Raw genomic sequence first — 23,392 nt, forward strand, 5'->3', positions numbered from 1 at the left:
GGCTATATACAGTTCACCACAGAACCTGGTCTTCCCACATCATTCCCTCTTCTCTTTCCCTTCTGCAATTCTCACCATGGGGTTCCTGGGCAGCCCCTCCAGCTGCCGGGGTGGGCATAAGAAGGAGTCAGTGGAGCTGCTGGCTGCCCTGGTGTTGGGGAAGGTCCAGTTTTTAGCCAGCTGGACAGGAGGAGCAGGGCCTGGGTGTTCACAGGGATCTGTCCAAGAACAAAGAGAAAGTGGATGGAATTGCCCAACTCCCAAGGACGTGTTTGGGGACGTCCCACCCACCTTCCAGGACACTCACCATCAGGACAGGTCTGATGGCCTCGGTGGCCTGGAGTAGTGGCGAGCAGCGCGGGAAAGGCTGGCATGCTGGGGTGCCGCCCACTCACCAGCAGCTCCTCTATGCCTGGCACCTCCCGCTCCAGTGTGTGTGCACGGCGAGGGACTTTGGTAAGGGCTGGGGGCCGAGTTGGGGGCACCCCTGGTGGGGGCTCCAGCCGTGGTGGCTTGGTCTTGGGAAGATTCTTGCTGGGGGTCCCACTGCTGCCATGATCTGGGGGCGGGAAGGTTCCAATGCCACTGTCCAAGGTTCGAGTCAAGGAGCTGCAGGCTGGGGAGGAGAGGGCATGTGGACGGTAAGGTGGAGGCTCGGCCCCTCTGCCTCTTTCTATAGTTTTAGGCCCCACTCCACTCAGGGCCCTCCTGACCCACAGAAACTGCTCCTGACTCCCCACTGGCCCTGGGATTTGAGCAAGTACCCCTGAAAGCAGGGAGGAAGATTATTCCCATTCAGCCCTGGAGCCCCTAGTCCGGAGCACGCAGATGGCACACAAGACCTGGCACCTGCCATGGTGATAGGAAAGAGTGAAGTGGGGAGGGGTTGGGGCAGTTCCCATCCTCAGTCCCCAACCCTGTTGACCTGTGAAGTGTGCGGTGGGCACTGGCTCTGCCAGACTGTCCTCCGAAGGCATCTCTTCTCGTCCGCCTGGCTCGCTGCTAGGCTGTGTGGGTACAGGAGACCTGGGTGACCATTCCCATCCTTCCCCAAAACCTGCTGTGCCTCTGGAGAGTATGAATGTGGGTGTGGAGTCTGGGAGTAGGGGGCATCAAGGCCCATACAGTATGGTTCTGACACCTAGCTCTCAGAAAGCCCCTCTCCCCTTCCAGTCCCCTCCCAGACCATGAACACACCCAGCAGCTTCCAGCTCCCAGGGAGGAGACCCTCCACAGAGCCAGGCCCTCTACCCAGTCCATGCCCAAGAACTTACCATTCTGGGAGGTTTTCCGCAACCCTGAAGTGGGCCCACCAGGCCATTCCTGGGCCCACAGGCAGGCCAGGGGCTCTTGGGGTCAGTGGACACTGGCTGGAAATCCCCATACTCAGGCTTGGGCTCTCGCCAGCTCTTGGGCGGCAGCTCCTTGCCATCCACCCTAGGGCAACAGTGCACATGTAGCTGAGGGATGTTGGTACCTAGCAGATGTGTCAGATGCTGTGGTTTGCATATAGTTTGAGTATCCCTCAAGGCTCCAGGTGTTGAAATTTAATTTACATTGTGAGTATTAAATTAAGAGGCTAGAAACTTAGAATCTGACTATAGCATTTAGCAGTGGAGCCTTTGGGGATCTGGGTATGGTGGTACATGCCTGTAATCCCAGCTACCTGGCAGGTGGAGATTGTGAGGATCACAGTTTGAGGCTAGCCTGGGCAAAAAAGTTAGTGAGACCCAATCTCAATCAATAAGCTGGGCGTGGTGGTGCAGACGTGTCATCCCAGCTATGTGGGAGGCACAGATTGGAGGATTGAGGTCCAGGTGGGTCCAGGTAAAAAACTATCTCCAAAATAACTAAAGCAAGAAAGGACTTGGGGATGTGGCTCAAGTGGTAGGATGCCTGCCAAGCAAGCATAAGGCCCTGAGTTCTTTGGATGGTGATTAGGATTAGACATGGTCATTAGGGCAGAATCCCCATGGTTAAAATCCTGATGGCTTTATAAGACCAGCAGAACCACTCATACATATTCACACTGCCTGTCCCTTACCATGTGATGCTCTGCGCCACCTCAGGATTCTTCCAGGAAGAAGGCCATGACCAGACGCACCCCCTACACCTTATACCTCCAGAACCATGAAACCTCTCTTTTCTTTATAAAGCAGCCTGCCTTGGTTATTTCATTACAGTGGTGAAAAGTGGATTAATATATCACCCTAACACTGTCTAATGGTGCTGGGCCTAGAGAGGTACTCACTGTCATTCATCCTGGGGGAAGGGGTTTCTCTTAATCACCCCTGACACTGGCAACAGACAGGGACCCTGGAAAATCCCAGAGAAACAGCAGGGACAGGGGAGAAGTCCTATTCCAAAACTACCTGGGTCAGAACCCTGGTCTATGCACAACACTCCTGTTTGCTCTCTTGGAACTTCTGAGCACACTTGCTGTCCAAACCTCACATGCCTACTTGGGGCCATTTGCTTATCTTCTCCCTGTAGGGACACAGCAACACCAAGATGAGTGGGTCTCTTCTCTAAGCCATCATCCCCCTTGTGGCAGGTGCCAAAGGGTAATGGGAAGGGGCCCTTTCTTCAAGAAAGGCTTTCATCAGGCCATATTTAGGATCTAGCATTCACTTAACTACCACACGCAGGCACCTTAAAAATGGGGATCATTGCCAGTGGCTCTTGCCTGTAATCCTTGCTGCTCATGAGGCAGAGATCAGGAGAACTTCAGTTCAAAGCCAGCCCCAGGAAATAGTTTGTGAGACCCAATCTCAAAAAAAGCCATCACAAAAAAATGGCTGGTGGAGTGGCTCAAGGTGTAGACTCTGAGTTCAAACCCTAGTACTGAAAAAAAAAAAAGGGGGGGCATTAACTCTACTCAGATGAATTAGCATCAGCAGGTGTGATGACAATGGCCAGCAAGGAGGGGAGCAGGGGTGAAACCCCAGACTTCTGATTCGAGTACCTATCTTTCCTCCAGGCCAGGTCACTAATCTCCTCCCATCCCCTAGTGCTGTGCTGGTACCCTATCCTCCTTGAACTCTGGGAAGCCCCACCTCCTAAAAGGGCAGTCCCAGATCCAAACTCAGGTGTGCCCCAGCCCTCTAAGCACCTGCCAACTGGTCCCAGGCCCTCACCTGTTAAGCAGCTGTTGCATAAAGGTGTCCGCACCCTGGTACATGCCAGCCAACTGGCCTTGCACCTGCCCCAGACTTGGGCTGGCCCCTGTGGCTGGGGCCCCCGGCCGTGAGCGAGCTCTGCTGCTCAGATAGGCTTTTTCCTCCTCCAGCGCTCGGCGCAGGTCTTCCGCCTTAGCCATAAGCTTGGAGATGTTGAGGCTCTCAGCCTCCAACTTCCGGGCTTCCATCTTGACCTCCTTCCGGTGTGGGGAGCCCCCGCTGGCCCCTTCCTTACTCTTGGTGGCCTCTGTGCGACGGTTTAGCGCTGGCAGCTTGCTCTTTTTAAGGCCAAACCAGCTGGCGATGCTGCTGGTATTGCGGTGCTTGGCCTCAGAGCCTGGTGCCCGTTCCTGGCCCTGGAGCCGCAAAACATTTTCCTCAATGCCCTTCATCACCTTCTCTTCGATGGCTGAGTGAGGGGCCGGCCCCTCAGGTCCCTGGCTTGGGTCAGCTGAGCCAGGTACTGGGGATGTGGGCTGGCCTGTGGAGCTGTCACAGTCTGCCCAAGGTTGGCCCTTCCCCTTATCAAGCTTGGGGGACTCCTTGGTGACTTGGGGGCCCCCAGGTCGGGGCACCACCTTGGTGGGTGACTTGGAGGGTAGCTTTGTAGGGCTGCTGTGAGGGCTCTTGCTGGGCTTGCCCAGGCTGGGGGCTGAGGTTGGCACTTTTGCAGGGATTCGGGGCACCTGGGGGCACAAGGCCCCTGCCAGCCGGCTCTTGGCCAGCTCCACTTTGGTGAGGCAGCTCCTTGGTGAGACAGGCTCCAGGTCCACCCGGGCCCCCATGGAGTGGGAGGAGTAGACTCGGGCCCCAGGATCCCCAAGTCCAGATTCTTGCTGCTTCAGGCTGCTTGTACCTAAGGCCACTGCTCCCCGCAGGACCCCCTTAGCTTCTGGCTGCTCAAGGGGTCTGGTCGTGGGGGGAACCATGTCTCCAGTACTCTCCCCTGACCTCCCTGGTCCCCGGGACTTCTCAGTGCTAGGCTTGGCTGGCACCCCATTCTTCTCTGGACCCAGAGGCCCCTCGGGGCCTGTCTTCAGTTTCCCCAGGGCTGCTAGTCTGTCCCGCAGAGGTATATAGCCAGGATCCCCAGGTCGCCGTCCTGACCCCTGGCTAGGCTTCTTGGATGAGCTACCTGGGGTCCTGCGGCCAGGGTGGGGTGACTCAGAGCCTGTCTTGTCCAGACTCTTCTCCTGGGGGCTCCCATAGGAGCAGGATTCTGGGAGGCAAGGGCTGGGGAGGACTCCAGGGCTTCTGAGGACCTCTGAGGCCTGTGGTACCTCCAAAGTCAGCTCTGAGTAGGTGGGCACCTGCAGTGAGGATGAAGGTGGTTCTGGGGAAGGTCCCCTAAAGGTGCTCCGGGAGAGGTCCAGGATATTCTCATAGCAGGGAGACACCACTGATCCTGGGGACAGTGTGGTGGACAAGGCTGACTGGGGGGGTCTGAGCTGTGCAGAGTCCGGGATCATGGAGCATGGTGATGGGCTGTTGGGCAGGCCCTGTGCCCCGTCAGGGGACAGCTCTCCTCCACCCAGACCCCTGCGTGCCAGCAGTGGGGAAGGGCTGCCATCTGATCCACTATTGCGACAGGGGATTCGGGAATTCCTGGAGAGCTGCGGGCTAAGCTGGGGGCCTCCTGGGCTGGGGATCTTCTCTGAGGCTGGAGGCAGCTTAAGGAATTTGAGACCTCGGGCTGGAGAGGGCAGAAGGGATCCCTGGGCTTCCCCAGGAGAAGGGGGCCCAATTTGGAGCTTGCTTTTCACCTGAGATGAGGAGTGGAGGTGGCCAGGACGTGAGCCCAGTGGGGCATCCCCTGAACCCACAAACATGCTGAGGAAGGGGAGGGGCCCCTGGCCCTCTGAGGTAGCACCAAAGCCCAGCCTGTTGGTCTCTGGGGTGCCCCCACCCCAAGCTGACTTCGGGAGGCCTTTGAACTTGGACAGTTGTGGGGGCCTCTGGTCTGGGGAGGTTGACTGCCCAGGACCTGGGTGGTCTCCATTGAGTGTGCCTGCAGCCCCGGCCAGAAAGGCCTGTAGGTAAGTCTCTGTGTCTTCAAGAAGTTGGCCCAGGTTCAGCTGTTTGTGGGCCAGGGCACCCAGAAGGGTATCAGGGCTGGGCGCCTCATTGGGATCACCTGCCTCGTCAGAAGAGGAGGAGGAGCTGCTGCCTGGGGCACAGTGTGGACCAGAGTTAGGGCCCTGGGCTGGTGGAGGGGCCCTACTAGGACCCCAGGGCTGCCTAGCACCTTCTTCCTCCTCTGGGCCTCCCAAGAGGCGCTCCCAGTGCAGTAGGCCTCCTAGATTACCAGGGCCAAGTAGCAAGTAGGGGGGCCAGGATGAGGGCTCAGGCTGGGGTGGGCCACACAGCTCGCCATTGATGGGCTCTGGGGAGCTGGGACCCTGCCCTGGGGGCCGCCAAGGAGTGGCAGGTGAGCACAGAAGCAAAGGATCCGTCTCTTCCAGGGCTCGCAGCACCTCCAAAATCTGGGCTTTCTTGCGAAGAAACGGTGACAGAGCATCCAGCGCTGGGGGTGGGGCAGGTGGGGGGCCTGGGCCTCCTGGCCGCAGCTGTTGCTCCCAACACACCTGGCAAAGAGAAGGCATGTTGTGCTAGCATGTTGTGCTGGGCCCAGGCCCTGAGCTGGACACCACCAAGTACACCATTAACAGGGCTGGTCTAGCTGTGTCTGTATCCCTAAAAGGAATTCATAGCTCTTGGGGTATAATGGCTCACCTTTCCTATGGGTTGCTGGGCTCTGGTTACTCTAGCTCTTGTACCTGGCACATCTGGGGTAGGGTGGGCACCCTATATTTCCTTAGTTATCCTAGCCTCCCATCCCCAATGCTGTTTGGATGGGCAGGACTAACCAGCTACAACTCTGACCTCTGTGTTTTCCCCAGGGAGGGAGGGCTGTCCATTCTTCAGGCTCCAGAAAAAAACAGACAAAAGAAGAGGGTATGACAAGGCTGAGACCTAAGTCAACCATGCAAGCAGGCCCAGGACTTCACTGGTCAGACAGATGACCCCTGTCCTGATCCCCAGCAAAAGGAGACTGGGGATGACTCCATGAGAATCCGTCCCTGCTGTTACCCAACCCCTTTTTGAGTGAGGCACAGTAATTAACTACATCCACTCTGGAGTCAGACAGTGTAGGCTCAAGTCCCAGTCTCTCCTCGCTACATGATCTGCAGCAAGCTATTCGACAGCTAAGCTTCATGGAATCATCTGTAAAATGAGATGATAATTATGTTTAACCTCATAAAATAAGAGTCCCAAGGTGCCCCTCACAGTGTTGGTATGGAACGAGTCCCTAAGCGTTAACTATGACTCTCACTGCATTACTAATACATTTGCTCACAGGCCAATGGCTGGGGGTGGGACCTGTTTTTCTTGGTATGAGGCTGACAGCTGAGGGTTCACACTTCCATCCTGGACAACAATCTGTGCCCAGGAAACAGCTCTTCCCCTGGAGCTTGTTAGGAACAGTCGTAGAGCACCAACCAACCAGCCTGTAGCCAGGGGGCCACAGACCCCTCTGCCTATCTCTCCTACCTCTCTCTGTCCAGCACAGTGTCCCAGAGGCAGCGAGGTGGCTGGTCCTTCAGCAGCATTCAGGGAGGGGGAGGCTGGTGGCTCTGATGGTGGCTGGAGCGGGGTGAGTGGGATCTGCAGAGGGAGAATTAGCAGAGTGGCTGTCTGGCCCCTCAGAACCAGGCTTTCTCATCCAGGTGGACCCCTCTAGGGACATCTTCTGACCCAAGGTGTAGCTCTTGCTACCATCCCCATGGCTGGTTAGAGGAGCCTCCAGAAAGCACAGCACATGTAAATTTGAAAATAGTGCAGGTCCAAGTGGGACAAGCCTCAGGATGAGTGCCCCGGGCCCAGAGGGTGGTGGCAAGTCTAACCCAGCATGCTTTACTTTTCTGGGAGACTTCCCTATTTCAAAGAGGGCTACCACGAAGGTCCCTTCCTGTTCTGACCACCTGTGATTACAAGACAACTGATATTGATGGTCTTAGGAAAGAGATGGCAGGGAGGTGTTATTTTTGCGTCCCTGACCTGGTCTCATGTGAAACATATACTCCACAATTGCAAAAGGAGGATTTCATCATGGGCCACTTCTCTCTGTCCCTGAGAATGTGATTACTTCTCCCAGGCATCTCATCTCAACTGGGTATGAGTCAGCTTTGACCCCTCCCTGGCCTTTGCTCCCCTCAGCCTTCAAACCCTGTATTTGCATTGTGTCTTGACCTTGCCTCTGGCCATCTGCAGCCAACTCCTTCAGTTTGGATCTTCTGTTCTGGCCTGGACACTGTCAGTCTCCTTGACCCAGTTTGGCAGCCTTTTAGTCTCTCATGTACAAGGATGTTAAGCATTTTTTTTTCCTTTCCTTTCCTTCCTTCCTCCCTTCAACTTTTTCTTTTCTTTTCTCTAAAGTAACTTTGTGTTCAAAAGTTTCCTAGGCTTGCATGCTATCCATGAAACCAAATCTGAATTCCTCTGTGGGTCTACCAGACTGGTTCAGGGTTCTTCCCCTGAACCATCTTTGGATCTTTTCACTCACCGTCCTTTTATGCATCTTTTGCTCTAGTCAAGCAGAATAGCTTGCCACTCCCTAAGCCTCCGTGTCCTGAATCTTTGCTGATGCTCATCTTTCCACACGGAATCTCTTCAGTCTCTGTATTCTTTGTGAATCTTCTGTCCATCCAGGCCCAGGTCCAATGTCAACTCCTTATAGGAATTTTCTTTGAGGGCCTACCTACCCTCTCAGGCCCTTGGACAGATAGACCTGCCTCCCAGGGTTATGTCCACTCTGCCCAGGCCACAGCTCTTAGACAGAGCCTTGTAATTCAGTCCAATTCCATATGTGTGGGCAAAGACATTGCTCATAAGAAGAACTTCATTAGCATTTGCTCAAAGGAGTTTTTGGGCTAGCAAAGCCCAACTTGGGAATCACAGTAATATAAACAGCTTCTATTTATTCATGTTCTATGATGGGCCCAGCACTATATAGTATTTCGTTTAATTCTCACAACAATTAGGCAATATAGGCACTTTTATATCTTCATTTGTAAGGGAAAAAAAAAGTTCTGTAATTTGTAAAGTTAGCTACTTTGTCCAAGGTCACATTAAGAAGTCACACTAGAGGCTAAGAAATGGTTAAGTTAGGAATTCAACTCAAGTTTATCTGAGGCCAAGTTCACACTCTTTCGATTATGTCATGTTACCTCTGGGAAAGAGAAATCTATTGGCTAAAACCCCAGACAGTCCCAGAGTTCGTTTAGGTAAAAATAAATGACTGAAGGCTTCTCTATACTCTGTTACCAGCAGTCACCGAGAAGGGGTGAGTCAGCTGATGTGTTTAGGCCTTGGAAGTTCTGGGGTGAACCCTGAATTAAGGACAGATGTAGAACAGGAAGAACTGCAGAATCTCTGCTGCTGACTGGAACCCAGTTCTATATCATCTGGGTGACATGGGGACTCCAGAAAGGCCATGGTGATGAGGGACTTCTTCTGCAAGAGTCAGGGGTCCCAGTGAGTGGGAGTGCTCGCTGTTCAGGGCCTAGAGGTCAAGAGCAACTTGGGTTGCTCAGACAGACAAATCCAGACAGACAGACTGAAACAGATACACATGTAAAACAACACCTGACACGAGAAAGTACATCTCTTTTGGCAACAATGGGGAAGGGCTGGCTGCCCTCAGAACAACCTGCTGCTCCCCTCAAAATCTGCTCCTGATCCTCCCACCTGGTGTCACCCCATACCTGGGGTTCTTGGCAGAGAAACCTCTTAACTGAGCAACATCTTAACTGAGCCCAGGATTCAATCCTAGAGTCTCTTGCTGCTCCTGGGGTCAGCAGGGGCCAAGCTGACAAGAGAGACACCAGTGGTGTGTTGTCTCTGCCCAGAGTTATAAGCAGTGGAGTGTCTTTCCTGTCCTCTGTGTGACACCAAGCCCTAGACTGCCTTATGCATGGTCCCACCCTACCCCTGGCCAGGAAGAGGCCACATAGTGGCCAAAAGGGCCTCTTGGGAACTTGAAATAACTGCATTTGCAGCCTCCACCCATCTGCCCACACAGAGCAGGAGCAAGTGTGAACCTTCTCAGTCAATAAGAAGGGATGCTGTCCAGCTGGGTGGGAGCAACTGGGAGGTGGGGGACAGCTAAGCTTGTGAAGACTGAGGGAGTATTCATCCCACCTAAGGGGCTAACCAATCAGACTGAGCATACCCCAGCCTAGAGTGGGGATGGCTGATAGTAGACGATGAGAGCAAAGGAGAAGCACATGTGCCCACCTCGGGGAGGGAGCCCGTCGTGAGCTGGAGCTTCTGCTGAAACAGGGCACTCAACATCTGGTTCTGCCGTTCCAGGTCAAACACCCTCTTCTTCAATTTGATGCACTCCTCCCGCAGGTCCTGCACCCCGATGAGGTAGAGGAAGCAAAGAGGATGGTGGGAAGAGGGAGAGTGAAATGAGCTCTTAATTCCAGCAGCAGGAAGATCCTGCCTAGAGGCCCCAGGCGCCTGCTAGGCATGCCCTCCTACTTCAACCTCTTGTGAGGGACCCTAGGCTGTTGGGTTTGTAGCTACTGCCTCTTCTGGGGATGGTAAGTTCTCTGAGGTTTACCACTTTAGTAGGAGGTAAAGCCTATTCTCTCTGTCACTTTTCCCATTCCTGGAGCCAACTTCTTGCCCCATAGATATCACATGGCAAAGAAGGGCCTATAAAAGTTGGAGGAAGACCCTGGGATCAGAGTGGTCCATGTGTCATGAAGTTATCTACACTATGTGAAAAAATATTTTGATGCCACTTATGTTTATGACATTAACATTGCTTTAAGGGCTATCACAACCTGGAGAAACCAGCTGGGGTCAGAGTAGGGAAAGGATTCAAGTCCAAACTGAAGTTCCCATAGTTCAGAGACCTGGCCTTATCTAGTCTCACCCCAGCCTCCATGTAGAAAGAATGAACTTGCTGGAGGTAGGTTAAGGGCCATAGTGGAGGGCCAATAAGCCATCTCCTCCAACCCTGTCCACTAGTGAACCTCCACTAGTAAAGGTTTAGGTGAGCAGACTCCAGGGTTCCACTGAAGGGCCACCTGACTCTACTCAGGGCCTCTCCCAGGGTGGCTGGGCTTGGGGGTGAGAATGTCTCCTATGGCCACTCACCTTCTGGTTCAGCAGTGCCTGTACCACATGGTTGGCAACCTGGGAACAGAAAGCCCAGAGGTTAAGCTGATAAGCTGGGTCTCTCCCCTCACCCATGACCCAAGGAGAGTCCAACTACAGACCTCATCCAGACAGCGCTCGTAAGTCTCTCGCTGGTTCTCATTGGCCTGGGCAAGTGCTGAGTTCTCTGCCTGCAGGAGTGAGGAGGGAGAGGGCAAGAGGAAGTCTTTGGGGACTGTTCTTCCTGCAGGGCAAATGTCTTTTAAGGAATGGAAGCAAGGAATCTACCAGGTGCAGCCCATATGGGGAGGCCTGCAGAGATGAACTAAGGGAACAGAAGGGCAGTGATGGACATCCCTGAGATGGACCCATTTTCTGTAAACCTCAACTTTGGTAAGACTGGGGACTGAGGAGACTCCATGGCCAGGAGGAAAAAACCCCCTCATTTCTCTGGGAGGTGGGCACAGGAGGATGTCAGAGTCTTCAGAATGTGGCAAGGGGCTTGGTTTGAGGATTTATTCCTTGTCCTTCAACTTCTGGGCTCTGGGTCATCTAAACACTTCCTGCTGTGGCCTCTGTGACAAGTTCTTTCCCTGAAGTCAGCAGGGGCATGCAAGCAGGGGGAAGAGAGAGACATCTGGGAACTAGGAGGGCCTACTCCTATGCACTTTTTTGTCTCTTAGCTGCCATCTAGGCTGGAAAGCTAAGAGCAAGGAAGGGCTTCTTGAAGAAGCTTTGCTAAAGGAATGTTCAGTCTCTTTTAGCCTGGCCAAGGGGGCTGAGGAAGACCACCTGCACCCATAGCCTGTACTAAGCTCAGGCAGAGGGGCAGTCCTGCTCTCACAGGGCTCTGGCCAGCACTGCCATCCCATCTTGACCCGCCACATACCTCCAGTTCCCGGAGTCGATGGAGAAGCTCCTGGCAGGTGCTGGGCTCCATGCTGCCATCATCGCCAGCTCCTGGCCTTGGGTGTCCAGGACCTCCAGTTGGTTGGTCCATGGCCTCTGACATCAGGCCTTGGGAACAAGTGAAAGAAGCCCTGGAAGGCTACTCGAGGGCAGGAGGACAAAGACAAAACTCTTCTGTATCTTGGGAGTTTAGATCAGTGTGCTATGGACATTGTAATGACACAGGGTCAGGCTAGACACAGGCTCATTTTCCCGTCTTGTAACAGAGACTGTTGCTTATAAACCCCTGTTCTTGCACACATCCTAGTATTGGTTAGACAGACGCTGAACAAGGAGCCAAGATCCTGAATTCTCTGCTAGGTTTGAACTCAAACTGGCAAGTCAATCAGTCTCCCTGTGCTTCAGTGTCCCCATTTACAAAATGACAACATGACCTAATCTTACTCAACGTTGACAAATAGGAATTAGTTCTGCAAAATTTATCTAAAAAAGTAAAAGAAAGAAAGAAAAAACTATGCAGTTGGGCATGGTGGTGCATGACTGTGAGCCCAGGTACTCAGGAGAGAGGCAGACTGCAAGTTTAAAGCCAGCCTGGGCAGTTATGGAGACCCTATTTCAAAAACAAAATTAAAAAAAGGGTTGGAGGCATAGCTCAAAAGGTAGAGCACTTGCCTAGCATGTGTGAGGCCCTGGGTACAATCCTCAGTACCATGAGAAAACAAAAAACAACAACAAAAAACTACTTAAAAACATGACAATTGCAGGTGGCTCACACCTATAATCCTAGCAATTTGGGAGGCTATGATTAGGAAGGATGCAGTTCGAGGTCATCCCAGGCAAATAGTTTGTGGGACTGCATCTCCAAAATAACCAAAGCAAAATGAACCAGAGGTGTGGCTCAAGCAGTAGAGTGCCTCCTTTGCAAGCACAAAGCTCTGAGTTCAAACACCAGTCTCATAAAAAAAAAAAATCCATTATTATTTTTAATAGTAACAGTAAAAATAACAACCTATATAATGTAACAGGTAAGACAACTAGGATTTTGTCCCAAGGATCACAGTGTTCCCTTTCCTGGGCAAGGAACATGCTTAAGGTAGTGGAGTCATGGATAAAATCCTGACTTTGTAGCTACAAGGCTCTGTTTGGCTCTCCTCTCTGAGCTGAGTGAACACATGAAAACTTGCTGTGTGAACTGATCTTCAGTTTTTTTATCAGAGAAATGGGTGGAAGAATTATTCCTCCTTGGCAGGGCTTGTGAGACCACCCATTGTCCCCTAGGTGGTCACATTTGACCACCTAGAGAACAATACCCTGAGAAGCAGCCTACAGAGGTGTAGATATAACTCAGGTATGTGTGAACAGATACACTGCAGGGGCTTGGTGCCCTCAATCCCAGTCCTGGCTTTCATTTGTCTTATCTTGTTGAGTAACCCTTCGTTGAGGTCCTTCGTCCTGAGCTTTACCTCCTAAATACAGCAGGAAGTGTCGTGTGTGCTTCCAACACTACCCTCTCCAAACCCTACCAGCACTCTGGAAGAATGGGTAGCACTGCCCCTGAGGTCCTGGTGGACCAGCCTCTTCATGTATGCTGGCCCCTCTTGACAACACCTCTCCATTCTGCTTGGCTAGGCCTTCCTGCTCATTCCTCAAGCTCCCACCCAAAGGATCAGCTGGATGCTGCTCCTGCCCAGGTAGCTTTGTAATGGTTTCCCTCATAAGACTGTCAGCTCCTAAGCACAGGGACATTGTACTCACTCCTCTGTCCAAATCGCCACTCCTGGTGTGATACCTGGCATGCAGGTGACAGACTGATGACCAAAGACACTAGTCTATTATGGACCAAACACAGCAGAGTTCTGACCCACACTGTGTTATGTGATCCTCCTACCCATCAGACTTTTGCCATGATGACTAGCTTTAATTGACCAGACTTCATCTTCCATCTGAGTTCCAATTTCTCTGCCACAGAAAAATGCTCATGTCTTCCTTCTGTACAATTACTGTGGACGTTTCCAGCAGGTGGGAACCTGTTTGCTATTGGGAAGGGTAGATGCCTCCTGTCTACCACTGACTTACAGCTTTTGGACCACAGCAGTGGGGGACGCATGGCAGTTAACCCCAGACACCTGAACCTCACTCCTGTCCTCCATACTAGGGCACAGGGATGCCTCCCCCACTCCAGCTCCTTCAGTCCCCATCACCAGCATACCTAGGCTCAAAGCCCCTCACCAGTCTCTGGCTCTCACTCAGGCTGGCACGTTCACTCTGGAAGCCAGAAGGGTCACCTCACCTGTGGAGAAACAGAGGAAGATGATGTCAGTCATGTGCTTTATGAACATTTATTGGGCTCCTACTGTGTGCCAGGCATTGGGGTGTGAACAAGCCTGAAAGATCTGCCTTTACAATTACAAAGCTTCCACTCTACTGAGTGAGGCAGGCAGTATACAACACTGGGTGTAATAAGGCCCAACTGAGATGTGGTATAGGCAGAGGTCTGCATGAAGTCCAGAGGAAATCCTGAGATGGGAAAAACACTTAGGACAGAGGAAACAGACAGTGCCATGGTCTCAGATCTTAGCCAGAAGTCACTTGGCTCACAGGTGAGACTAACAGTCACACAATAGTGCTTTACTACCCTTCTAAACACACATTATCTTCTTTAGTCTTCATGATCATGAAGGGAATTAAGTGCTATTATCAATGCCTGAGGAGAAAGAAGTCGCCCTGGCACACACTAAGTGTATCCTGTGTACTGTGTAGTGCAGGAACTTTCTTCTGTAACATCATTATCTGATTCTTTTAACAACCTTGGCAGGAGGGCAATAGACCAGCAGAGGAAGCAGACTCTGGAAACAAAGGATTCCCAAATCATAAGGTTGGTTCATATAGCACACTGTACAGGCCTGCATGGACCCCTCCTCTGTGGCCTCTCTCTGCTCATTGAAATTTTACTTGGCCAGTCAGTTCCACAAAACAACTTCCATGTAAGCTCAATACAGCCCCCATAGGCAGAGACTGTATACAGACTCCTGGAGTTTGCAGTCAGACAGATCTGGGTTAAAATCCTTGACTCTAGAGATTCTCTTTTCTGGCTTATAAAATGGGGGCAAGGCTACTTAGTCTCCAGAGGACTGCAGGACAAAAGGAGGTAACAGTTGCAGATGTCTGGCATCTGCATGAACTAACTGGAGGCTTTTCATATTAACCACGTGCTGACACAGGCAGTGTGAAGCCTAGGGCTCACACAGCTTGCCACTATCCTCAGCTCACACATAGGTGGCTCTGAGTCCCAGGCCCCTTGTCCAGGGGTCTCAACTATAGGGCACGGGCAGATCTCAGGTGCTGCCTGGCTTGCCCTGCCCTCTGAGGCCTTCTCCACACACCAGTTTGCCAGTCCCAGGGCCAGCACAGCCTTCACTTGTCTCTGACTCATAATCTAGAGAAGAATCAGCTAGAAATTTTCAGGCCAGGGATTACAGGCAAAGGGGAGAAGCCTTTTTGATTTTTTGTTTTGGCAAGGGTAGATGTCCCCTGTCTACCACTGACTACCCCATCACCTCCTCTTTGCCCCAGTGAAGTCCCCACAAAAGCAGCTTAGAGCTTTTGGACCACAGAAGAGATGGGCTCTCATCAGGGCCTCCAGCATGCTAGGCAAGTACTCTACTTCTTGAGCTATGCCCACAGTCCTTTTTGTTTTACTTATTTCTCAGGTAGGGTCTTGTGTTTTTTTGGCCGGAACAGCCTGGACCATGATCTTCCTACTTACACTTCCTGCATAGCTGGTCACAATCCTCCTGCCTCTCCCAAGTAGTTGGGAATACAGGGATATACATGCCCTGCTAATATTTATTTTTAACACTTCACAACAATTTAAAATCCTTTGTTATTTTAATATTATAAAATCTATTGAGTATAATTTGGTTTGCTCATAACACTAATCTTTGATATATTTAGAAATGTACAGGCCTAGAAAAAAATGAAAAAAACATTTAAGAAATATTCTCCTCGCCACACACAAAACCTAGGGGTTAAAACCAAAAAAGACCTCAGATTACCTTCACCATTCGACCAGTTATGCCCTCGTCCCTGGTCTCTGGACATCATCTTGCACCAGTGGGTGGCAACTTCCAGGTGTGTGTGTGTGTGTGGCAACTTCCAGGTGTGTGTGTGTGTGTGTGTGTGTGTGTGTGTGTGTGTGTGTGTGTGTGGAAATGTCGACATGAAAACAAAATCCAAACAAAAGATGAAGGTGGCTTAGTAGGCTATCTTTTCCTAAAATGATAGAAAAATCATCCAGGTCAGGAATGAAGGCTGTGGATTATGTATGTGTATGCAGTGATTTTACGTGCTGAGGTGGGTGGAGACCCAATACACCCACAAGCCAACCACTGCCATCCTCCAAATCTGAGCCCCTGCAGATCTCAGGGCACAGTACCCAGCCCTGCTGTAAACTACAGGAGACCCTCCCGTTTCTAAGCCTCCGGAGGGTAACAGTTCTCTCCTGCTCAGCTCAGCTCAGCTGCCTGACAGGCTCTGGAAGCGCTGGCTGAAGAAAAGCTGTGAGTCAGCCTGCTGTAGGAGAAACACTCTGCTCTCATGCCAGGGTGGTCTGGGCTAAGGCAGGATGGAGTCTGCAGGTCTGCCACAAGCAGAGGGCAGGAAGCTATCAGCCTAGACTGGTAAGGACTCACAGGAAGAGACCTGCATTTAAATTTGGTGGTGGGAAGAAGCATCACATGCCTATGAGTGGGACCAGACTCTGAGCTCAGATTTAAAAAAAAAAAAAAAAAGATCAGTGCAGTGTCACAAGCCTACAATCCCAGCATTTGGGAAGTTTAGGCAGGAGGATCCTGAGTTCGATGCTAGCCTGGGCTACATAGCAAAACCCATCCGTTAATTGAAAAAAAAGATTTTCTAAGCTCAAGGATGCAGACATACACTACCACCTCCAGCTTCAAATCTCAACAAGAAATTGGCCCTTTGGAGTTTGGGTTTTCTTACTAAATCTGAAGAAAAAAGACACCCCCAGAGCTGTCGGTGTCTGCTGTCAGTGTCTCCCTACCCTCCTGGGGCCAGGCACCCTCTTCTTCCCTCTCAGGACTCTGGACTCTTATTCATGACCTCTATGCTCAGCCCCACCAGGAGCCTGGGAAAACCCCAGGCCTGGGTCTCTCAAGATGGCCCTGGTTTCAAACATGCCTCCATGTGCTGTCACAACACACCCAGGATATTGGATCTGGAACACTCCATGCTGACCATGCTGGTTAGGAATGGGGGAGCCCTGCTTGGGAACTTTAACTTGAACTGGAAGCTTCTCACACTAGAACTATCTATGGGAGGTCCCTTGCCCTGCCTCAAAGGCCTGATTCAGAAGGAGCTGACCTCAGAGGGAAGAGAGGCAGCAAAGGGAGGGAGAGGCTAGTGTTCTCTGGCTGTCATTTGGAAGTTTTGGGGGGTGGTTTTTGGGTAGCCAAGGACAGGGAAGGGAAAACTGCTGTTCAGGAGTGTAGCCTGGTTACTCTGCTGACTGAACTGGGTGACTGCTATCTTTGGCCTAGTCAGTATTTTTTTTTTTTTTGAACTATTTTTTTTTGGGTAGTACTGTGGTTTGAACTCAAGGGCTTTGCACTTGAGCCACACCTCCAGTCCACCTAATCAGGCTTGTAAAGCTCCCTATCCCCCTCCCCAAGGCCTCAGTGTATGCTAAGCACTGAGCCACATCCCAGGAGATCAGAGGGTCTGCAGTTCCCACCCCTCTCCAACCAGGGCATAGGAGCTGGAGAGATGGCAGTAAGCCTAGTCTCTATCCCTCCCTCCTGGTCCTTGCCCTCAGCCAAGGCCATCTGCCCCCCTTCCCTCCACCCCCAAGAGCCACTCACTACCCAGCTGTTCCTCCCTGTGTTCCAGGGAGAGAAGCAAGGGGCCAGGGAGTGGGGGAGGGGTGGGCAACTGCAGAAAAGCGGAGATGGAGAAGCTAGCTTGAGTAACAGAGTCATCCACTGCACCAATGGGTCCCCTTCACTCCCCTCCCAGCTACTTTCAGGAATACCAGTCCATCACACCCAACAGCCCACTTGTAAACAGCAACTTCTGCATCCACAGCAAACATCCCTTCCAGCCAAATCAGCCCAGAGCTGCCATGGAGTGTGGGGAGGGAGTGCCTAGGGCACTCCTGGTCTGAGAGATGCAACTTAATCCCTGGCCCAAATCATCTTTTAGCTCTAAGAATTCCAACCCATCCACACCCCTTCCTTCCCACACACACAGGGAAAGAGGTCTGGTAAGAATTTCCTTCCCTCCTCCTGACAACTGGCACAGGAGATATAATAGCCCTCTGAGAGGCATTTGTTCTCGGGGAAGGGGCCCACTGCAGCCCCCTTCAACTTCCTCTTCATAGGCCCTCCAAGAACCTGCCATGGTGGTGCAGGTTCTTCTAAACTGAACCAAGAGCAGCAGGACCAGGCCTTGAGCTTCCAGGCAGGGCAAAAGCTTCTAGACATTCCTCATCTTTGCTCTCGGAGCCCTCCTGTTGCCTGTACAGAGCATAACCCAACAACAAAAATAGCAGCTGCTAGAGGTGGGGAGAGGGAAGGGGCTCAGACACAATGGGTTTATTTATAGGGCCACACACCAGGGGCTCTGCAGCTAAGCAGCTTAGGCCCCACTCCCAAAAGGCCAGTTTACAGACAAGGGAATAGGAAAAGTCTCAGACCGGAAGGCAAAGGCTGAGAAATTAGCCTAGCTCTGCAATTTACTTACTTGCTGTGTTACTTCAGGCAAATTACTCAGTCTCTGGGGACAAATCCCTTTGCACAGAATGGAGATTGTTCTAGCACAGTGTTATCAAAGAGCAGCGTGGGGACACTGAGGTCAAGGGGTACACAAGGTCAAAGCTATTTTCATAGTACTACTAAGACACAGTCTGCCTTTATTACTCACATTCTCTCATGAATACATAGTGGCATTTTCCAGAGACTGTTGTATGAGATTACAATAGATTGAGTACAGAAGCAGATTCGAGAATCCAGTTGCCTTCTACTAAGTCAGACACAAGAGATCTGCAAAAATGAAGGACACTGATATTTTCCCCTACTGTTTTGTTTTAGAATATAATTATTTTTTGTAAAATATGTTAATGTATAATGGGTTTGTTATTGTATTTATAAATGAATGAAATAAATGCTTGAAACTCTCACTTCTCTCTTATACTATAGTAATTGTCAGTAAGTAGGACACAAATAAGCAAAAACTCTTTGAGATCTTCAATTTTTAAGAGTGTAGAGGGATTCACAGACCAAGATGTTTGAACTGCCATTCTAGAACAGTCTAGTCCAGCAGAATTTACTGTGATGAAAATGTTTAGTCTGTGCATTATGGTAGCCACTAATTATAGGTGGCTACTGTGTACCTAAAACACTGCTAGTCTAACTGAGGAACTGAACTTTACATTTAATTTTTTTTTTTTTTTGGCAGTGCTGGGGATTGAATTCAGGGCCTCCAAGTGCTCTACCACTTGAGCCATGCCCCCATTCCTAAACTTAATGTTAGGTCACATATAGCCAATGACCACTGCACTCAATGGCGAAGTTGGAAAAAACCCTGGGATCTCTTGATGGGTGCATTCTAGGTCAAAGCTCCTTTCCACAGGGAATGGGAGTGGGAATGCAAGAAAAACAATCTTTTCTATCAAAGTATATGTCACCCTCTTAGATTACTTAAAATTCCTCAGGTCACCATCTTAGGTAGCTTGCATTGTTTAAAGGGTTACTGTTTCTTCTTCCAGATTTTTGTCAGCCCCATTGCCTGCGAAAATTGACCGCCAAATTATGTGCCCTAACCTATCCCCCAAACCTTTTAGTCAATCGAGAGAGATTGTAAACCTCTGACCTGGACAAATCTGAGATAAGGAGCAGGTATAACTGCATCAGAGATATAAGGAGGGGCCACTGTCGACCATTTTGTGCTTACATGTCCGCTCAGCTGGAGTGAATACGTGCTTGCACCCTTTTGATCAAAAGAAATTGCCTGTCAAGATTTTCTCTGTCTCTCGTGTGTCTGTTTTCAGCACCGGAGGGTCTTTAATTCCAACAATTTGGAGGCTTGGTCTGGGATTTTACATTCTGTTCAGGAAAGGGGTCCTGCTGCCTGGTGGTGGCAGCCCAGAGGTTCGGCCAACGGCAACAACTTTCCGGATCTGTGAATGAACTTGGACTCCAGAATTTCTTGACAATGCAGGTAAAAGAGCTCTGAAAACAGGGACCACAGTGACCATGTAAATTTTGTGCACAAACCAAGACAAGAAACGTCAAGGGGGTGATCAAGTAATGTCTTGGTGGTTGGGATATTGGAGGCTGTGTGATGTGGGAATGAGATGTGTTAGGTGACACAAAGGGAAAGTGGAGTCCTGATCCACAGTTGTGAGGTGACCTCATACTGTTTAAGGCGGAATTAGATTCTTGAGTCTAATCCAGGTCAGGAGCTTATATTGATCTGCTGGCTACCAAGTGGTGCCTCAAGCTCCTATGAGGAATGAGGCTGGAGATGGACAAAGTAAAAGAGAATCAGAGTGCAAGAAACCTCCAAGGCAAAAGGGAGGTTGAGCACATGATAGAGCACAGTCAACCAGAAGGGGGAAATGGGAAATAAAGGCAGCAAAGAGGGAGAAAAACAAATAATGGTCCAGGGTAAAATACTCCCTCAGAGCCCCCTAGGAAAGATGTTAAGATATTGGGATGATAGCCCCCATACTAAAGGGAAAAAGAAACAAAGAATGGTCAAATACTGTTGTTTTATCTGGACCAAGAACTGATCTTAAAGTCTTTGGTTTTTTTGACCAAAATTTGGGTCTGACGAGGACTAGGTCTGCCAACTATTAATTCAACATGTAAAGGACAAGAGACCAGCCACTTCCCCCTTCCAGTTAGAAAAGTTCAAGTTAGACCACCACGTGAGCCTCCTTCAATATGTGGATGATTTACTTCTGTCAGGGGATAACCAGGGGAATGTGGAGATTAACACAACCATTAGTTTTATAAATTTTCTGGGAAGTTGGGGACTTGGTATTTCACAGAATAAGTTACAATTTGCTGAGACTGAAGTAAAATAGCTGGGACATTTGATCAGTAAGGACCAATGAACGAATGGTCCAGAAAGAATAGAAGGAATTACTGGTCTCCCGCTCCCAGGAACAAAGCAAGAATTAAGAAAGTTCCTTGGCTTAGTGGGATACTGTCGGTTGTGGATAGGCTCATATGCCCTTAAAACTAAATCTTTACATCTCATATTGACCGAAGAGGGACCACACCCACTTCTTCAGACACCAGGGAGATAAAACAAGTAGATGAGCTAAAACAAGCCCCTATCACAGCCCCAGTGCTAGCCTTGCCCTCTCTTGAGCAGCCTTTTCACTTTGTTGTAAATATAAACAAGGGAGCTGCCTTTGGGGTGCTAACCCAAAAACCTGGGGGTCAACGTCAACTTGTGCTCTTCTTGTCTAAATTCCTAGATCCTGTTACCTGAGGTTGGCCTGAGTGCATTCAGGCAATAGCAGCTATAACCCTTCTAAATGAAGAATGTAGAAAAATCACCTCTGGGGGGAGTCTAGTTATTAGCACTCTCCATCAAGAAAGGACAATCTTAAACCAAAAGGTGGGTAGATGGCTGACAGATTCCAGAATCCTAAAGTATGAGGCTATTTTGCTAGAAAAGGATGACCTGACTTTAACTACTGAAGAAGCCCTAAATCTAGCCACTTTTTTGGTGGAGAAGCAGGAGGGAAGAGCCCCCAAGCATAAATGTTATTGAATACCAAACAAAAGTAAGGCTAGACCTCAGGGAAACTCCTTTCCAGACCGTGTTCCATTTCTTTGTGGATGGGTCCTCTCAGGTAATTGACGGAAAAAGACACAATGGATATTCTATCATAGATGAGGAGGCCATGACTGATAATAGAATCAGGCCAACTCCCTAACAATTGGTTGGCACAGACTTGAGAATTGTTTACTCTAAATCAGGCCTTAAAAACACTTAAAGGACAAAGAAGGGATCACATATACTGATTCAAAATATGCATTTGGTGTGGTCCACACCTTTGGAAAAATGTGGATGGAACAGGGTTTAATCAATAACAGGGCCAAGACTTGGTGCATGGGGAATGAATTCAACAAACACTACAGATACTAGACAGCGTAAAACTACCTGAAGAAATAGCCATAGTCCACGTGCCAGGACACCAAAGGGAGTAAACTCTGAGGCTCAGGGAAATTCTTTTGCAGATGAGACAGAAAAACAGGTTGCTCTCACCCCCGAGGTCCTGGTCTTCTGTCTTATCTTGCACCTTCCTGCATCAGGACCGAACATGGAAAATAGGTTCTCCCCGATAGGAGGGAAATGATCTCAAAGCCTCTAATGAGAGAACTCCTTACCTATCTCCATCAGGGGAGCCACTGGGGATCCCAGACCATGTATGATGTAGTTTTGCAAGCCTGTGGGTATACAGGGACCTATATACTAGCCAAACAAGTATCACAGGGGTGTCTCATCCTTGTTGAAAAATGAACAAGCAAGTCCTGAGACAGAAATCAGCTGGAGGTAGAAACCCCGGGTTGTGACCTTGTAAAGCATTCAAGTAGATTACACTGAGATGCCCAAAACAGGTCATCTTAAATATCTCCTGGTTATTGCAGAACATCTCACTCACTGGGTCGAGGCCATCCCTCTTCCAGGGGCCACTGCTACGAATGTAATTAGGGCATTACTAGAACACATCATCCCAAGGTTTGAAGTTGTAGAAAATATAGACTTAGACAATGGGAGTCATTTCACCACCAACATCCTTAAGGACTTATGAAGGCTCTAGAGGTCAAATGGGAATACCATGCTCCCTGCTATTCACCTTCCTTGGGGAGGGTTGAAAGAATCAATCAGACTCTTAAAATCAGCTCACTAAATTAGTCTTAGAGACCAGATTACCTTGGATTAAATGCCTTCCCATAGCACTACTCAGCTCCTTCCTTGTGGAGAACTTACATCCCAACTCCAGCTCCAAGGATACACTTCTCCCTTTTATGACAATCCTAAGGACTGGACCAGACCCTGAGGCACTGATGAGACTCCAATTTCCACCATTCAGAATAATCGACAGTCTTTTAACAGACTACAGTTGAAATTATACCCATTTAGGACATACTCCTCACCTTCTTGCAAAGATAAACGGTGTAATCCACTTAGATTGATCATAGAAAGGTCTTGAAGTATGACAAAAGAACCATCTATATTTTGTAAATATGGGTTGAAGGGGCAGATGTCTCAGGAACAGACCCTTTAGGTGCCTTTGAGCTCCATCTAGCTTCCAAACCCTCTCAGGGGACACCCAGTTCTACCTCTGCTCCAAGGTTACCTCCACATTTATACAACAATTGAACTCAGGTAACCGTAGTAAAAGTCAAGGACCTCAGACAAACTGTGGCTATTGAAATTGGGTTCAATTTCAATACAAATTGATACAAATGCTTGTACGGAACGGATAAAATATTCGGTCTGCACATTAAATAAGAGCAATTGCTACTACTGGGAGGCCAGAGGCTCAGGTGGTCCCGTTTCCATTAGTATGGTCCTCAGATCCAGATGGAATGTATTGCATGTTGGCTCTGCTTCAAGATACCACGGCTTGGGGTAACAAATCCTGCTGGTGTTCACTACTGTTCGCAGAGGTCAGAGGTCCTGTGGCTCAGCCCCCAGTACTGTTAAACCACCTGCCTCAGATGTCAATTATCCCTCATATCTTACCAGGTAGGGGGGACAAATGACAAATGTGGAAAACCTGTTGGGATACAGTGAAAGCTGGTCCTTCAACAGTCTCACAAACCAGTCCATGCTTTTGGTGGACAGAGCCAATGTCTGGTGGTACTGAGGAGGACCTTTACTTGAGACTCTCCCAAGTAACTGGGCAGGCACCTGTACTTTGGTGCAGTGGGCGATCTCTTTACCCCAGCATTTAGATCCCCAGCCCAAACCAAAACATCTAGGAAAAGGAGGGACATAGGCATAGACACTGCAGCCAGCCACAGAGGCAACTTGATCCCCATGTTTCCATTGATGCCATTGGAGTTCCTAGAGAGGTGCCAAACAAATTT

General features: G+C 49.9%; 1 protein-coding gene across 5 annotated transcripts in view; it reads right to left on the minus strand.

Annotated features, from left to right (window-relative positions):
* Positions 1-23,392, minus strand: part of Nckap5l (NCK associated protein 5 like) — a 53,865-nt gene that overhangs the window by 1,157 nt on the left and 29,316 nt on the right. For 2 of the 5 annotated variants that reach the window (XM_074083333.1, XM_074083331.1), the window contains exons 2-12: positions 13,468-13,548; positions 11,239-11,366; positions 10,472-10,540; positions 10,350-10,388; positions 9,477-9,596; positions 6,732-6,845; positions 3,138-5,764; positions 1,275-1,437; positions 926-1,007; positions 308-616; positions 76-218 (exon numbers count right to left, since the gene is read on the minus strand). In XM_074083333.1, the coding sequence (XP_073939434.1) occupies positions 76-218; positions 308-616; positions 926-1,007; positions 1,275-1,437; positions 3,138-5,764; positions 6,732-6,845; positions 9,477-9,596; positions 10,350-10,388; positions 10,472-10,540; positions 11,239-11,361 (3,789 nt within the window). In that variant the 5' untranslated portion in view covers positions 11,362-11,366; positions 13,468-13,548. Of the gene's footprint in view, positions 1-75; positions 219-307; positions 617-925; positions 1,008-1,274; positions 1,438-3,137; positions 5,765-6,731; positions 6,846-9,476; positions 9,597-10,349; positions 10,389-10,471; positions 10,541-11,238; positions 11,398-13,467; positions 13,549-23,392 lie in introns of all 5 variants that reach the window. The other 3 variants (XM_074083332.1, XM_074083330.1, XM_074083334.1) reach the window with 2 other exon arrangements.

This window comes from Castor canadensis, chromosome 8, assembly GCF_047511655.1.
Source record: "Castor canadensis chromosome 8, mCasCan1.hap1v2, whole genome shotgun sequence".
In the NCBI taxonomy this organism is placed as follows: domain Eukaryota; kingdom Metazoa; phylum Chordata; class Mammalia; order Rodentia; family Castoridae; genus Castor; species Castor canadensis.